The sequence below is a fragment of the Truncatella angustata genome, assembly GCF_020726525.1.
Source record: "Truncatella angustata strain MPI-SDFR-AT-0073 chromosome Unknown BKA67scaffold_10, whole genome shotgun sequence".
NCBI lineage: Eukaryota > Fungi > Ascomycota > Sordariomycetes > Amphisphaeriales > Sporocadaceae > Truncatella > Truncatella angustata.
The window spans coordinates 710,749-729,053 of NW_025763390.1; the positions used below are offsets into that span (position 1 = coordinate 710,749).

Consider the following 18,305-nt stretch of genomic DNA (forward strand, 5'->3'; position numbering starts at 1 on the left):
TAGCGATTAATTGTAGTGTACAGTGGAGGTTGGCAACTAGTATACCCATTCGAGGAGGAACAATAACTCAATGAGCCCAGCGACCGAGACATTTCTCTAGTGCTTGGATTAGAACATGCAAGGACACCATAATAAATTACTAAACTCGAGATCAACGATTTTCTCTCTTGCCATAAACAGACGCAACCACTTGTTATTTGTTTTGAAACTAACCCAATATGTCTTCAGGTTCTTGTGCTTCCTGTGATTCTTTACTGCCTTTTGGGAACACGATAGTTCTCCATCACTCGCACATTCCGCTCAAACACTAAGTTTCTTGAATTCTCAACTCCAGATGTTTGTTCTACGGACTGGGACAAACGGATGGCTGGGTGATCTATGAGATCGTGTGTACGAAGTGGAAGTTTGATAACGTAGATGAAGCGCCACATAGCCCGACCCGAAACTTCACGCAGCTGTAGAAACGGCACGAGCCGTTTGCTTGTTGTGGATATCCTCGGAATGTCTGTGATGGTGCTGGCTTTGGCTTGCCCTCTGAATATATGGTCGCACGTCTTGAAGCCACTCGGGCCAGTGTTACTTGTCACAAACATTTTGTTGATGCCTACCATGATATCGTCATGCATGGGAGTGTGCACACAAACACCAGCCGCCTACTTAATCCGGAGTTTGCGAGGCCACCATAAGGATTATGAGTCAGCCTGTATCGGTATCGTTTTCATGTATGTGTGTGGTGCAGTCAGCTATGTGAGAACCTACAAGTAGGTTGGTACGTGTCTTGAATAATTCTCATTATTGAAAGCCGCCGCAGCCGATACCCAAAGGCGATACTATACGTTCAGTTAATATTACCACGATAGCATACATAATCAATTTCCCGATGTATATTTATGTTGTCTACCTGAATCGCAACACGGTTCTTCTTAACCGTGATTTCGGGCTTAATGAACACGATTTTTGCTTAAAGTGTTTGGTACGATCATATTTATCTTTCTTCTTTTATCATGGGAAGCTAGTAGCCTTCCCACCTAGAGACATTGTGTTGACCAATCAGGGGTATTGCTTGAAGTAAGGCTTGAACACTTCTAAGCCTCAAATGGGAAACGTGATCAGAGGACCGCAGCCAATCACTACTTGGGACGATGTTGTCCTTTCTTTGGGTACCAGAACCAAGGGACCGGGTTGAAGTGAGCGTTGCACCATTAGACTCTGGAGAATCGAGTCAACACAGTGAAATTGATGAGAAGTCTTGATGGCGCCGGTTATGCCTTCGCAAACTCCAACCGCATTGCATGCATGCCTAGCACAAAATATTTAGATGATTTAATTGGTGTTAGATATCAAGGCCAGTGATGTAATCATCATCCACTATTTGGGATGTTGGCGTTATAATTTCCACGCTTCTTTTGTCTTGATTTGTTATCGGCAAGGCGTGAACAGTTCTATCTATGTTTGGCCGGCTTTTTCCGTAGAGCCAAAGTATGCAGTGCTTTCTGGTCTGGGCTGTGCAATGTCGTCGATTAGCTTGATTTCCAGACATCTTATTTTGAGAGGCTCTTCAGATGCGACACCGAAATCTATAAAACAATAGGATATAACTTACTCCGCAGCAGGTGTTGGCCATCTAGGTTCTGAGAAATTGGCATTGAAAGTGACCATTTCCTATTGGACAGCATCATAACCGGGCACAATCACGCAATTTAATGAGTATGCACGATCATGAAGTATCTCAGACTAGTTGCGGAACTTAACATAAGAAATTGTTTAGCCATGGCGGCATGGGCGACTGTGAACTAACCTGCCGAAAGATGACCTAGACTAATACAGATATGAGAAGTAAATTCGTGAAAAAATTATACCTGTCATGTTATCCTACTTATATCGGTAACGTTGTAAATTCTTCACTTGTTTGGAGCATTTCGCTTTCAAAATGAAACTCATCTAGAGAAGGATTGCTTGGCGATACGAACTTGCTTTTAAATTTACTCCCATTATTTTCTGCCATTATCCTGAGGTGAATATGGCATATTCGCACTAGGTCGTGTATCAAAAAAGCTGAAGTAAGCCTTCAAGCAACACTCTACTTGGCTATGTATACATCCGGTGTCTTGACTTAGGTCGGTCTGGCGAACCTTGCACAGGTGCTGCGTTCCTCAGAATACATATTGACTGCATTACCGAAGAACGAGCGTCTCTACTTCCTGGTAAGTAATATGGTCGACGGAGATACACCAATAGGATGTCGAGCCTTGGCATTGAATGCGCCGTAAGCATTGAGTGTAGAGAACCTTGGAAATGATATGTAACATTCAAATTCAAGCTTTTGCTAAGGTAGACATACCATATTTTCGCTCGACGTAAAAGACGATTTTCGTTGCTACCTGCTCTCTAAACCGAGTCGGAAGAATTAAACAATACGCGAGAACTGAGACTTTGGCCCAGTTCTCGTTGATGTGTCCAGAGTGATGATTATTTTCAAACACACTTTGTTTTGTCGAGTTCTTACGTTGCCATTACCCCCGTGGAGACAAATGCAGAGTTCTGACCCAGCGTCTACAATAGTTGGACCAAGGCCAAAAAGAAGAATTGTGAGGGTCTCAGTGCGAAATCTTGGCCCAGTACCTATAACATTTGAATGAAGAAGCAGGTGGAGGTCGACGTTAAATTCTGGCCCATTGTTTACAAGTATTGCAACAAGAAGCGTCAGGCCGACAATGCATAGGATGTGAATATGTCTATAATGGGCCATCAAGGCTAACGCTTCCAACAACAAATTCCCAAAACCAGTGGTGAATAAAACCCTCACCAATGCAGGGTATGGGATGTGAATGAACTGCAAACTCGATGTTGCACTGAAGCATTTCTCCCCTGAGTGAGATGTGATTGTTCGTGATTCGATTGATACATAGCCCTATGTGTAAATCCTCGACCAGCTTTGGGAACTTATAATTTGAAGTTTCTGACTGAATTCATTTGAGAAAGAGCGCCTTACAAGCGGTGATTGTTGCCGGTTTCGTTTTGCTTACCGTTACATCCAGAATAGCAGTGGAGATAGCCACCTGGTGTTGCATCGTCTTCCCCTATTGTTTGCTCATTATCCTGCTAATTGCTGTTTCGACGTCCGCGGTGGATATCCTGTCTCAGTTAGAGTAGTCATGGCCATTATTATTACTTCACAGGGCGAACGCTCTCGAAGTTGAACCGCGCTTGCCTTCAAGTTTCTGCCGATTCTCAGTTTCAATAATCCATAGTGCTGCGTTCTTGCCCTTTACTTTGCTATCATTTCCTGTTATTTGTTCTTAAACGACAGACTGAATGGTCTTACAACATGGTCTGTGGATGGTTTGAGCTGCTTTTGTCACTAGATGCGATAAACCCCGTCGCGGAACATGTCATACCCCCCATCATGAACATCAACTCAATAGTATTCCATATAATAATGATAGATATAGTTTGCTGTATTATTATCACATCGAGTCTTTGAGACATGGGGCAATTGGACATTGAACCAGTTGCATGGTATTAAACAGGCGGGGATCCTCCGCTGGGAAAACACTCATCCAACTCAGCCTGGCTCGAACGTAAGTTGAAGTTGACATGGTGCCTTATTATGGTTTCATAAAGAACCGCAGGTGAGTGAGCTACATGTTGTCAACCGCTGCTAACAGCAAATCCAACGGGTAGCTTGTCTATGGCGTTGTCGTATCCACACGAGATGGTTCATCCAGCACGAGCAACAACTTGAACATTAGTAGGGCATCAGAGCGCGAAGGAAGGCGTGTCTCTTTCGGTGGTTCGGGAATTTTGCGCCACATGGACCCAGTCTGCTAATATGCATCACCAGGACATACGAGTGAACGCCACGTCAATTTGTTTGACTCAGGTCTGTCATGATTCCCAGATGCCCTACTTCACGGCTATTATAGATCCGACATTTTGTTGTCGTTGATGGAGTGTGCTATTGAAAGATTGCTCGGCAAATGCCAGCAACCCTCCTGCCGGACCCCTGTGGTACATATCCGACGGTACGCCAGGGGCGATAGGACATCACAAGACATGTTCGAGCGATCACCTGCGCCCATTCGGAACAGGTGCTTCGGCAATCTGATATGAACGGCGTATCACGCTCACTCACTGCGTGGCAGAACTGTTGCGATACTGGTGCTATTGTTGAGTATCCAGTGAGACGTGTCGCCTGACTTCGAAAGACTAAGGCGATTGTCGTGAGAAGCGTTCAACTTGGGCACGGATATCTTACAAATACACCATGCGTACTGGGCCTTAGCCTTGGCCCCCGGTATATTGTAAACGACACCTAACACCACCGAGTGGCGACGTCACGAGAATGATTGCCCAAAATCATGGCCATAGAGACGATACGCTGACTCAGCAATCGCGACGATAGGTGCGCCGAAGACTTCCACGCTATTCACAGGGCTGATGGATCAGATTCTCAAGTCAATCGGCAAGACAGACTGCGTTCGGTTGTGCCGTTTGACGGCGGCCGCGTCAGCTCTCGCTGCCAAAATCCACAGCAACTTTTCATAGCCCATTGTTCAAGTAACGATGGCTTCAGAAAATGACACGTCTTGACTCAGTGGTCGAGTGGATTTGTAGTGGTGCGCTGAAGCTCCTTCATATTAAGCCAAATGGCCATGAGCGCGTCTGCACAGGAGGTTTGGTCAGTTATGGAAAGAAGTTGGAAGAGGAAGACAACGCAGTCGCACAGGTCAATTATTCATCGTCAATCGAAATCCCATCGTCCCGGCACTGGCGATGGCATCGCAACGGCCGATCTCTATCGCGCATTTGAGTGCTGTGCGCTCTTGGCTTTCGGACTACCAGATACACAATCACGGCGTTATCGTCACCAGAGCAAACGCGACAGAGGCGCGGGTTCTCCCGCTATGATCTGACGCCGGTGGGGTTTGTGTCACCTTGCCGCCGACAGCCGTTGCAAGGTTCAACGGCGGCCCGCTGGAATGTGGAGACGACGACGTTAATGCCAACGACATGTCGTCGAGTTGTGTGTTAGTGCTAAGCGACAGCAACAGCAATGGCAACCATACCGCACAAGATTGATTAAAAGTATCACTATTACAACGTGAGTGAGTTTTGTATGTATCAAGGGAATGATCATGTGATTTTTTCCCATTTACGGCCTATTCGACTGGTCTCTGAGACGTACATTACTATCATATCGCTAACACCATTCAAAGGTCACTTTTGCTTAGAAATACGCCAGTGATGAGGCGCTGCTCTTGATGCGATGACTTAAATCGATATGCGAGTCAGCTTCTGCAAGCAATGTATGACTGATTAATTCTATGCATCGCACTTCCTTTTCAACAGACACGGTCAATGCATCATGCGCACTTGGGCACCTTGTTGCTACATATGGCATACAACCATGCAGTAGAACTGGGAGAATATCTATCAACGAGGGAATATTTGAGTACTTAATGTGGAGCTTAGGATGAATGTCACAGTGTTTAGTCAGTTGTGCGCTATTTCGTGTATTGAAAATTGTCTGGCAGTCAAATTCATTCCATCGCGACGGATCACCTTGATGAAGTTAATACAACACAGATGGTGGAGTCATAATCACATAATCAAATGTACGAAGTTGGAACATTCATGGTTGGATGATGCCGCATATCAAGACTCTGCCGGCTTGATTGCAAAAACCAAGGCAAGCTGTTGCCCTTGTTATTTTGGCTTAACCAACCGTCATTTTCGACCAAGTCGACAGCAGATTGTGCACCTTTTCCTTTTCCCAATCAAATCAGCAGCAGAATCTAGCGCTCTGATTTCCATTGAATTCGATTGAGAACTTGGACGTCCAAAACTCAGAGGCTGGTTGGCGGCGAATGAGCCAATGATCTGCTGTGATTGGGGGATTTTGGGAAGACAACACTGTAGAATCACTACAGATTAGCGAAGAGGAGGTTGGTGAACCTGTGACAACCAATGACAGTCTGCGTCTGGCGAAACAACGCATTGGATTCTGCTTAGTGCAGCATGAATAATTCTAATCAGTAACTCGGCAGAACCAACCCTGAGGGCCATAAATATCTGAGGTTCTCCCAGGTTTTTCCTTCCTTTCCTTCTTTCTTTTCCCACGCTCTCAATATTCTTTTTGCCAGTCATACGACCAGCTTCACTTTGAGAGCAACACACTTCGCAACACCGGCATTTTTCAACAAGCAATCATCTGCACTAACCGCTTTTTAACGACCAGATTCGGCATCACTCGTCATCAGGTAAGTCTCATGTTCCATCCCATCACAACACCTTTCCCATCGATCAACTGCGCATTGCAGCATTTGCTTGCGTAGCTTGATTTTCATCACAATCCTTACCATAGTTCCATCACACCATCATCACTGCGGCACAGTCGAACGCCTTACATCAAAGTGAGCTTCTCTGTGTTGCTTGTCATCACCACCAATGGTGTGCACGCGCTTCTTGTCGCTTATGACTCCTTCATGATTATCTTCTGGTAATTTTGAGCTCGCAAGAAGCATCACAACCATTTCCCCCGCCTTCATTTCTTTGATCTGAAGGCTTTCGACTTTTCGTCAGCTTCATTTTCTGGCACAGCTACCCCTCCCCCACCACCATCACCATGCCAATATCAAAGCTTGGCACCCACCCGACTATTTCCACAACCATATCAGTTGCTGCCTTCAATTCAACATGCCAAGATTCTTTGGACTTCACTGACATTTTTCGTCTTCAAGCAGCTTTCAGAACCTTCAGCTTCTTGTAATCATCATTCTTCACACATCGTTACGACTTCGGCCATCATCGCAATTTGTTTGACTTTGGTAATTTTACCTTGGTCATTTCCCGCAACAGCTTACTCCATCACTTTTCAATTTCAATCACCATCATCAAACATCTCTTTGAGCGAATTCCGCCTTTAGGTTTACCTCATTCTTCCATCAAGAACTTCCACTACAGGTCGTCCTTGCTTTCAATCAGCTGTCCCGACTACAAGTCGTTTCCAAGTCAAGAGCTTCCGCCCATAGGTCGTTTCTGGTAAGTTTTCTGTTCTCTTCTCAATTGAAAAGCTCTAATTTTTTTTCTGCAGCACTCTTCATCCAAGTGACTCGCGCCTACCGCGTGCCTTCTACTCAGAACTTCCGCCTCAGGGTTGTTCTTCGTTACATACTCCCAACTACAGGTAATCTATCATCAATCATTCAACAAGCTCCAGCGTTGTAAGCTGGTTCATCACAGTAAGTACCATCTGATCACGAAATCAAGCTGCCACACGCTGACATTAGGTCAGACAGTTCATTCCCCTGGTCGTCAGCTCAAGCTAGCAAGATGTCTATGCAACTTCCACGCACCACTTACATCCCTCCCCAGACCAGAGCTCGCGTGGTCTCTCGCAACGTTGTTCGCAACGGAGTTGCCCGTGTAGTCTCTGGCCCCATCCCTGCCCCTGTCACCATCGGTGAGCTTCAAGCAAGCGCCATTCCCCGAAGCCGCAACGTCTCTGCTGGTTCGGTGGCTTCACTCCTGATTTCTACTCCTTCCATCAACGACTCTGCAACCTCCGCTTTGTCTGGTTCCTCCAATGACAGTGAAGTCGATCAGTCCAGCCGTTCCTCTACTGCTCCTTCTGTTCAGCCTACTGTCAGTCGTGATGCCGATCAGCCGCAGACTCCTACACACTCTTCCACTCGTCATGCTACTTTCGAAGATACTGAAGATGTCGAAGTACGTCTTCGACCAGGTCTGATTCAAGATCCGTCTCCTCGTGTCAGTGTTTTGACTGCAGTCAACTCTCCTCTTCGTCTCAGCAACGGCACAGCAGTCAATCCTCAAAAGCTGCTTCCAATGGCTGAAGAGCTTGAGACAGCCCGCCTCGGAGGTCGCTTTCCTGTCACTACAGCTCCTTACATGGATGCCCAGGCAGTCATGGACGACTTTGACCAACTTCAGCTTCTAGTCGAGCTTGAGCATGGTTCACGGGAGTATACAGAGCTCTACGTCGAGAATGTCCGCCGCATCCGCGAGAGGGACTCGGTAGTTCATCACGAGAACCATGACGCTCACATGCGACACACCATTGATAACTTGATGAGAAATCAGGATGTCGGTGAAGATCTCCATGCCATCATTCGTCAGGCAGCTAGGAACGCTAGTGCGAATGCTGTCCGCCAAGTTCTTGCCGAAAACAATGGCCAGTCTCTTCATCAGAACGTTGTTCGTGAGGTCTCCCAGGCTGTCATCCGAGCAATGGCCGAGCATGGTCTTGTTGGTGGTCAGGCTGTTGACAATGTTGATGACATCTTGGAGGAGATGTTTGGTGTTGTCGAGGCTAGAATCCTTGATGCTACCGGTCCTCTTAGACTCAATGTCAACAACCTTCGCAACCTCAACCAAGCTCACGAGGCTGCTATTGGTGATCAGATCAACCGCATCGACCAAGGTCTTGGTGATCAGATCAACCGCATCGACCAAGGTCTTGGAAACCACCTCAACCGCATCGACCAAGGTCTTGGAAACCACCTCAACAACCTCAACACCCAAGTCGGCGCCATGAACAACCACGTCAGTGCTGTTGGCAATCATGTCAATGCTCTTGGTGCTTTTATACATGCAATCAATAACACGGTGTCCCTTACCAACAACCAAATGGGCCAGTTCGGCAACGAGATCAACAGTCTCCAGCAAATTGCCAATATGCTCCCTACATTGGTTCAACAGGTGGTTCAACAGGTGGTCCAGCAATCCGTTCAGCAAATTCTCCCTGGTGCCGTCCAGACAGCTCTTGTTCAGGCTATCTCTGGTGCTGCTCATGCTACCAATAGCAAAGGCTCAGACATCACTGCTACGGAAGTCGCTGCTGCCATGAACGAGGAGACTGTCCATACCAACAAGGCAAAGAAGAACAAGAAGCGTGGTTTCTGGGCACGACTCTTCAAGGGCTGCAAGAAAGATGACCGTAATAGTGGCGCGCCTCCTGGTATGGCTTGCTAAGTTTTCCACTATAAAAGACCCTTCCACGCCTCCGCCAATACTGCACAGTCTGCGACAGCCGACCGGCACTTCCACAAACTAACTTTACCGCGAGAATTTCATTTCTAACATCATTCTTTTTCGACACTCAGTCCTCTTTGTACAATATTTCAACTGCATCTTTGAGGCTTCGGTATACCATTTTACACTGCATCATACTTTCTCGGCAGTCAGCGTCTTGTCTCTTTGACAACGCTACATGCCGTCTTAATCACTAATTCCCTTGGTCACTATTAGATAATTGCGACGAACCTTCGTCATTGAAATATGATCCTTGGTTCACAACTAACCTTGCTGAAGCTTCTTGGATTCCCTTGATTCTTCGCTTGGAAACACTTTTGCAAGATGCTCGCACTATGGTCAACTTGAAGTATCTTCGTTGACTCGCCTGGCCTCGGAGCACATCCGCAGCTCGGTCATTGCTGAAGTATGTAGCATCTTGCTGCCGGTCTTCGCTGGAAACTTCCCTTCGTTCTGCTCAAGTATTGGAGAATCGTTCTCGTCTCTGCGGTTCGATCTTCATCATACTTTTTATTCAAACATTCTTTTTGCTCAGCTCCTTTGGCGTGTCTGCAGACTCGTGGCATCAACAGCACTTTCACAACATTGCAACGCACGTCAAAGATGAGTTCTGGGCACATCAGACGCTTTCTCTTCATAACTTGGCGTCCATGACAGCAACGCGAGCTGCACCAGCTTGCTGGTGCTTATTGGTTCGCATTTTCAACACCATTTTCCCTTTCCAAAGACTGACGACACTGACGAGACGGTGATCAGCATCATCTGAGATGGAATGATATGGCAAGACATGTCATGAGGAAGGTTATGAGAACATGATCAGATACCCCTGTACAAACACTGCATTTCCAACGACACTCTCGTATAGATAGACAATTGAAGAACTTCAAACTTTCGAAATTTTCACAAATTGTTCCTGTGATTGTTAAATGTAAATTATTGGCGTTCGCCATTCTTATTAACAGATCCATAGAGATCTAGGAAGAGATTTCCAACGGATCTTACGATTCTATCTGGAGGCTTTTCTAGAAAAGATTCTTCATGCTTCATCATTAGCTGATAGAAGACCCTGTCTAACCATAATGAGAATACGATCGCTATGTTTGTCTTCTGGGATTTACATACAAGGGGTTGAAGCATCATTCAGCTTGAGTAGAATTCAGCTTGCTACCAATAACACCGTACGATGCAAGAATATGACCTATCAAACATCACAAGCTGCCAAAAAGGATTGAATCCACCTCGAGAGATCCTGCAAGTTCTCATGATCATGTTGAGGACCAGACAGCCAAGAATTTAAACGTTACCATCAGATTGCAAAGTGAGACTTGGAGATGTACGAATGGGCCAATGATTACCTAGTGTTTACGGTAGGCAAATCACAGGGCCACCAAGGGTCCTCATGTTGCCTTCGGGAAATATACATGTTCGCCCCATCTTCTGTCAGACGCAGTCGGTTTTCTTAGATGGATGGATATAGAACAAGCTCTTGGTATCATACCAATGGTGCAGCTTTAGTGATAGCCCGATAGGCAGAGGATCGGAAACTTTACCAAGGAGAGGTTTGAGCGAAGTGGCTGGGTCGACAAGCACTAGTTCAATACTACAGCTCGCCTGGAAATGAACAGACAGTGTAGATATAAGACAGTGTCATACCGCTAGACTACTCAGTAGATAACCACTATCTCTCAGTGTCTTTGCATAGGTCAATTATATCATCCCCTCCTGACTCGATCAGTCCTGTGTGACCCTCGAGCTTTTTTTTGTTCAAGAAGCTGGAAACTCTTAAACCGACTGAACCCTGCCATGGAAAGATCATGATCCTCTGGCTTCACCCGATTCATATCATACAACATGTAACAGGGAACGATATTTGAGGGGGGTGATTCTGAATCAGTCAGCAACATCAGTAGAGTAACTGGCTATTGGATGTCTTCACGAGTGATATATACGCAAGGCGACGTGCCGATATTTTGGTGGACTATGAAGATTGGGCCATAGTTTGGGACAAATGGCCAGCTATACAGTATCTGTACATGGAAGTGGCTTGAAAATGTTTTGGAAAACAAAGGGTTGTTGAGATCATTAGATCAGAATGATTGTCTTGGGAGAATCTTTAGGTCATATTGTGCGAAGGATCTTCTGGGAGGGGGTTTATGGCTTCCTCGATCGCGTGGAGTCCTTTTTCCATTAATGTGTTCCGCTTTTGCGTCGAGGCCCTTCCTCCATCTGTCACAAGAGAACAAGGAGCCAACAAGGCACCTGCTCAAGTATTGAGTCTGACCATATTGGGCGGGATTCAGCAGCTTGGCAGGTGCTCCTCTTTTGCATTATTCCTCTCTGTATGGTTCTTGGAAATTCGCATCAAACTGCCCTACTTCGTGAATAGAAATAGAACGTCAGGTTTAAGAGTTGTAGTATAAGCCGCGGGAGCTGTTTGGGGAAAGGATTGTGCCTGGTGAGAAGCAACGACCCAACCAGTGCTTCAGGCACAATGGTCTTCAGTATTTGGAATATGCTCACGTGCTCAGAGTATATCTGATTAACTTGTCGCCATGATCATCCGGTGGAATGTATATCATCTACTTGGGTGTAGAGCGAGGCAACATGTCGGAGACTGTTTAGAGAAACATTACTGCGATGAGGAATCAGCAGAGAATGAGGACGGCTACTATGTATAAATCTAGCGGCTATTTACTTGGACATCAAGACGCCAGAGGTTCTCCAACGCGCAGATAACCGATTCTTTACTTCTCCGCGTGAAAAATGCATCGCCTGGGCAGCGGCGACGTGGAACAATTCTGTTGCTCATATACTCTAAGACGGTATTCCAGGACAGTAAGCTCTAGATACGAAGCAATCACACTAGGTACTTTCTCTATGTTTGGCATGGACCATTGTCCGAGAACTCAGACATCAGAAACGGCACAGGAGACGGGCAGGTGAGGCAGAGGAAATACTGCTAGCCACTTATAAAATCCGTGGTTAGGTCATGATCGTAAGTTTGAAGCGGCTGACTCCCTAAATGGCAGCATTGCATGGCACTGCCAAAATACTTGGACGAGCTGGGGCTCGATGATTGATAGCTTATGTGAGAATTGTTGATCATTATTGATACACTTGCTGGGAAATCTCGTATTACTATGATAGAACAGCCGCAATTCCTTGACTGACATGTTCCATCGCCTATGAAACTGTCTCCCTTCCTAGACTCCTTGTAGCTTTCGTTCTCCTCCCTTTCCACCACGACAACTAGGCTTGGTGGTAATTGACAAAAGAGGTAAAGCACCGGTACCTGTGATAATCTAGCGGATACAAGAGACGGATGTGTCGCCAGTCTTGGCCTCACCAGCGACAAAGTTACTGGTCGCCTCGCTCAATGCCATAGCGCCAAGGACGTCCGTTGTAGGCTGGTTCTTCTGAGGACCAGGGACTTAGGGCAGTACGTTGTATTTTCTGGCATTAATGGGCACTGATTTTAGGCTAGGTATACAAGTAATCTAGGTGAAGAACAAAAAACTTGCTCTTAGTGCCGTCCTCGGCCATCTGTTGAGGTCTGCTCCTTCGTAAGACATGGTATATGATATGCTGAGATTTGCGCGGCTATAGATTTGGTGTACGGGTGCTACGTACAGTGAAGTCGAATTTCTTTCGGAACTATTGTCAATCTGAACACTCAAAGAAAGCTTGCGATATCATACATGATAGCTCCTCAGCGCCGATTGGTGGGTGGTACCATGATTTCGAAATGGTGGGGTGTCCGCATGTAAATGCCGTGTGTTGCTGCATAAGAAATTCATCAGATTCAAAGGATCGATGAATGCTACCAAGGTTCATTTTTCAAAGACATAATTGACGTTGTCAGCAGCATAGTGTCTCCAATTGATGTGAGTACCTTCGAATATTTTGTATTTGGCGCTAGCTGCCGGTAGGACGCGGACCGATCATGCAGCACCTGCAACAGCTACATGGACCACTATGTATGGTGAGCGTTTGACCCGGCACGGTTTGAATTAGCATGCGATACCCGTCTGTCTGATGGACTTGATAATCCAGTCTACTAAAACACACACGATTACAAGTAATTCGCATTTGGGACGAAGGAAGTATTATTGATGGGCGGTAGGATCTTAAGTGCCAAACCGGACAGACAACTCCAAGTGCAAGTCTCTGTGTACAAGAAAGGAACCACGAGTGTGGGCCTTAAACTCTGCTTTGCCAACCAGAGGTTATTCATAGCATCCCCCAAAGACGAACTAAAGCATCGACTGCGCCAAAAAGTTAGCTTAAGTTCGATGGTTGATCATAAGTGAAAACTTACACAATTCATTTGCCCTTTCCTTACAATCCCTTATCCGTAGATTCTTCCATGTGGTGACCTTCAGATTGTCGAGCCATCATGTGTTGACCATGCCAGAAGAAACCAGGGGTATTGTGATTGTGCCCGAAAGGTGATGGTGTAAAACCATAAGGTAGAACATTTCCAGAACTGGGTCTAGAAACCGCCGGCATCGTCATCATTGGTGACATGGGTGGAGCCGTCTGTAATGGATATCCCATGTTAGCAGCATAGTCGAAAGAGTGAAAGCCAGGAATGTGTTGAGCCGACATATGCGTGTGGTGGTGGTGATGATGATTATCACCGCCATAGACTGAAAGGCTGCCATCGGACTTCTTCTCTGTCGCGGAGATCACAAGAACTTCATCGTCATCGTCCTGGCTGACCCGCTCCAGCGCCTCGTGGGGAGTCGGGAGGGTCGAAGCGGGTGCGGCCATGACTGCGACACCACCATTGCTCTGTTCGATCTTCACGTTGATGGCATCTTCAAATTTGATTTCAGATTTGACTTCACCTTTGATCGGCTCATCCTCGTCGGGAGCGTTCTCGTCGACCTCCTTGAGTTTGCGCTTCTTGGAGGCGGGCTTGCTGCTGTCTCCGCCCTTCTCCTTCTTGACAGGGGACTTTTTGGGGGCGCTGGAACCGGAGTTGCCGTTGGTGCCAATGCCATGAGCCTTCATGAGGCGTTCATAGCGCTTGGCGCTGTCCGGAAGGTCTAGTCAGCGATATGGCGCGAGTGTCACAATGGAGACTATTGACTTACGCAGCGCCCTTAGAAACGATTTCAAGCTGTTTAGCAACAGCTGCAAAGTCGACCTTCAACAGATTAACAATGAAAAACACGTGACAAGTGTGAAGGTGAGGTAATTGGTGTTTTGAGCTGATGGTCATCTCGTTGAGAACCAAAGATATTGCCCAATTGGCTGGTACGGATGAATAGAAGGACCCACCTTGCCGTTGTTGGAGTTCTTGATGCAAGTGATCAAGAACAGAAACTGCGAACTATCGTCCTTTCCAGACATGATGAATGCTGTTTGTGTCGTGATGCGGAAGGGTGGCTTTGAAATAGGTAATTGAAGACTCAAGTCGTATTGCAAAAATGGCTTGACGTTTTAGCGAAGGCGACTGCTGTCTCCAATTGTATGATGGGGAGTCGGATGTTTGTTGTGGATGACTGGAATTCGAAATTCGGTTGTGGGTGCAGTAACTTTCGAGACTGACCGATGTATTGAGTCCAGAGTGAGTGAGGTGGGTTGTAGTTTTGGCGGTTTGGATTTTGGCTGGTTTTGCGGACCAGTTACTGGGCCAGTATGCACGGATGGACTACTGGGATCGAGATGTCACCAGTATTCCAGAATGGGGGAAATTTGGGGATCTACGACAAGAATCGTCTATTTGTGGTCAAGCTCTGGTAGGTTCTTTCTCTAATGAAAAAGAGGAAAGTCCAACTCATGTCGAGCTGTCCTTCAATAGAAAGTGTTTGGTCCTTTAAATCACTTTTGTTGTATCCTGCACATATCTCTGGACTGATCCTAACTTTGTCTGCAAAACGGAGGCTCAGTACTCAACTTTTGGCTGTGTAGGGTTGAGTAAACATGTCGCAAATGATGACACACTTTAGACTTTGGCTGGACTACATATATGACTGCTTAATACCTACGCCAAATACCACTTTATCTTTCTCTTGTCCTTGAAAGCCTCACATCCAGTGGATATAAAAGGTCTCTTTCAGAATTTTTTTTTCCCCAAACAGTTGCTCACAACCGTACATTATAGCTGAAAGAAAAACACAAGGGGTTGATTCCATTAGCCATGGTTTGATGTTAAGTAGCTATTGTAGGAACAAATTGGAACATGACAAGTAGAGATCTTTGAATCTGTCTTAATTCATGGAAAGACCTTTCAGTCAACTGAAGGTGACTAAAAGGTGAACTAACACCTTATACTGTTCAGACCAAATGACCTACGGACTTCCTGAACCTGGATGTGTGAGTTTCTCTTTTCCATTTCTCTATACATCATACCACATTATGCGGCGATTCCCATATTGAACCGCCAAGCAAAGCTCTTGCACATAATTGTCACACTTTGTACGATATATCGCGGAGTTCTCTAATCTCGAGTGTTACGCCCTGCTCTTTCTGCACAGAACCAGGATAACCATGAGGGACCACCGAGCGCTCTAAGCTCTTACTATACATGACATGACATTCCGCAAGAAATCGTCATGATTTTTATCTCGACTTGTTATGTCAAGCTCCTCCCCCCTTACTGAAACTGGTTATTCGATATTGCTTGGATTATTCGGATAACCCGTTGCTTGAACTTGGACACCCAAAACTCCTACAAGTCTTCCCAAAAGCAAACGCACAGGCTACATCACACCATACCACACCACACCACAGCACTCAAGCACTCACATCTAACCGCATTCACGACTCATTCTTATCTCAACATGGCCAGCCCTACTACAGTTTCCAAGCAATCCGGCGATCTGGAGGCGAAGTTTTTTGCCGCCATGATCAAGAATATGAAGAACAAGCCCGAGATTGATTGGAATGGCGTCGCCGATGAGCTGGGCTACGCCAATGCCAACACCGCCAAGGTAGGTAGCCTCAACCGGCGACCGTGCGGCTTCTCATCTGATATCATCACAGGTTCGCTTTGGGCAGATCAAGAAGAAGCTTGGTCTTAACTTCGGGAATACGCCGAGCTCCGAGGGATCTAGGGCCGTCAAGCGTCCTGCCACGAAGGCCCTGTCTTCCAAGGCAAAGCGTCCCAAGAAGGCATCTGCTGACAAGGCCTCTGCCGACGAGGCTCACGATGACCAAGATGTCGATTCAGTGGTTCCCGATACCCTAACTACCGCCAACGCTGGTAGTATGGAGTTTGAGACGACTTACGGCGCTGGAGACATCTAAGTCCCACTGCAAGGGCAGAATGCATGGATTTGTTTTCACGTGACACAGGCACGTCAGGCTGCGGAATCTCTGCTACTGCTGATATGGAACTTTGGCATTGCAATGGATTGGATTCGATGGACTTTGACGTGAGGGTCATGGCAGTAGATGGCCTGGAGGCATCATCAAGCCTTTAGAGCAGAAAGAGCTACAAGCAACAGTAAACAATGAATGAACTATAAGATCCCATATTCCCGCGCTCTTGCTCGCAATAGTGCTGCTTTCCAGCTAGCGACTGCAAAAGTGCTGACCATGCAGAGGCAAGAATCATAGAGGTATTTCAAATCAGTACTACGATTGAATGTCACGTGGTATTGTTACCTAAGCCAGGTACACTTAACATACCCCAAACTCCACGCAACCCAGTGAATCATGCCGAATAGTAATGTACATATCTCATTCAAAAGTACTTCCCCTAACGGCGACTGTTGAAATGTGATAAAGCAATGCAAGTGAGAGCGTCTCAGAAGTAGAAAGTGTGAAACACCCAAACTGATGAGGAACATGATACGTGATTCTCAGCAGCCTATGCTTCGCCAAAGTATCTAATGGCTCGGTTAGTATGAGAAAGTGGCTCGGTTGCAATTGGGTGTTTTTGACTTACCCATGATCTAGTTCATGATCCACCAAGACATCAACATTGTTATCGTCCAGGGCTAACCCAGCTGGATCATCCAAATGGTCTGATGGATCATCCAGTCTTGGGCGTTTAGCCGGCTGTTCATCTAGATCATCTTCACCAGTAACCAACTCTAGAGACGTTGGTTCTTGCGCAGGAATCGTCAAAGGAAGCGGCAGGTCGTCGGCGATTGCATCATCTACAGGTGGGGCAGCATCAGGCGGAGGCGGAGGCGGAGGCGGAAGCGGCAGCTGCTGCTGTTGTACCTCTTCTTCATAAGGGACCCCAGCAACTCCTGTTAACGCGGCACCATCCTGACCAGGATTCTCAACAGGAGTAAGCGGTTGCTTTCTGGGCCGACCGCGTCCTGGTCCCGGCCGACGGGTGATGGGATTGAGAGTCGGGTCGTTCTTTCTCGGGCTCTCCGCGACGGTACCGTTGGTCTCTGCTTTGTTCTGAGCCCTTCGGAGACCTTGAAAGTGTTGCCTGTATGTCGATCAGTTCTCATTTTCGATAACCCACGTGGTTGCAGGTGCAAAGCTTGTAAACCGCTCTTGATTGTAATGTGGTTCCCAGGCATGAGGTATGGCTGTTTCCGGCATAGCCGACCCATTATATAGTGAGAAAAGGGTAAGGACGGTATATGATTTAGGTTTGAACAACTCGTCTCAAATACTCCTAAACTGTGAGGGCAATGCGCTGAAGCAGTAATAATTCGAGATGGGAATAATACCCGAGCGATATGCGCTACCTGGAGACGAGCAAAGCTTGGAATGATCACGGGAAGTACGTACCGGCAACCTTCATTTGTAAAGCCGTATCCCATGCTGCGCATATGGTTACCGATGGCGGTCCATTCTGCTCCGCTAATGACACCAATGTTCTTGACGGAAAGAATGGTAAAGAACAAGTCCTTGTCGGCCCGGTCACCCCAATTCTTGTTCATCTTGACTTTTTGCCGTCCTGCCTCAACCTCACTTTGGGACTAAATAACGAAGTGGAACTTGTGGATTGAGAAAATTGTTAAGAGACAGAGGCTCTGACTGGACTGAGAGTTTGACTTGATGGCCGGAATTTGGAGAACAGCTTGGCTCGAGTCCGTTATGGGGGGCCCATGCGCTCTTGGCTCTGCTGCAAGTGCTACAAGTTAGGTCGCAGCTCCAAGTAGGCTTAGTCTCACGCAAGGCGGGTCTTTCTTTTATTGGCGTATGCAGGTGCTGACGAATGAAAAGCGGCTTCACAGTGCCATGCCGGTGCGCTATCGACGAAGAAGCAAAGTCATCCCGAGGTCCTGCTCAATCTTATTCTTGTGGAGACCAATTAAAATGAGATC

General features: G+C 46.6%; 3 protein-coding genes across 3 annotated transcripts; 1 reads left to right on the forward strand and 2 right to left on the reverse strand.

Annotated features, from left to right (window-relative positions):
- Nucleotides 1-7,335: 7,335 nt before the first annotated feature.
- BKA67DRAFT_663847 (uncharacterized protein) lies at nucleotides 7,336-8,997 on the forward strand (the record flags this gene model as incomplete). The annotated part of the gene is made up of 1 exon (XM_046108263.1): nucleotides 7,336-8,997. One exon carries the CDS (start codon nucleotides 7,336-7,338, stop codon nucleotides 8,995-8,997), a length of 1,662 nt encoding a protein of 553 aa, XP_045952489.1.
- A 4,398-nt stretch (nucleotides 8,998-13,395) lies between these two features.
- Nucleotides 13,396-14,415, reverse strand: BKA67DRAFT_540969 (uncharacterized protein; the record flags this gene model as incomplete). The annotated part of the gene is made up of 3 exons (XM_046100846.1): nucleotides 13,396-14,095; nucleotides 14,157-14,182; nucleotides 14,344-14,415. The coding sequence occupies 3 exons, from the start codon at nucleotides 14,413-14,415 to the stop codon at nucleotides 13,396-13,398; spliced, it is 798 nt and encodes a 265-aa protein (XP_045952490.1).
- Nucleotides 14,416-16,879: 2,464 nt separating this feature from the next.
- BKA67DRAFT_663850 (uncharacterized protein) lies at nucleotides 16,880-17,918 on the reverse strand (the record flags this gene model as incomplete). Its single annotated transcript, XM_046108264.1, has 3 exons — nucleotides 16,880-16,898; nucleotides 16,958-17,458; nucleotides 17,767-17,918. 3 exons carry the CDS (start codon nucleotides 17,916-17,918, stop codon nucleotides 16,880-16,882), a joined length of 672 nt encoding a protein of 223 aa, XP_045952491.1.
- Between the last annotated feature and the right edge of the window lie 387 nt (nucleotides 17,919-18,305).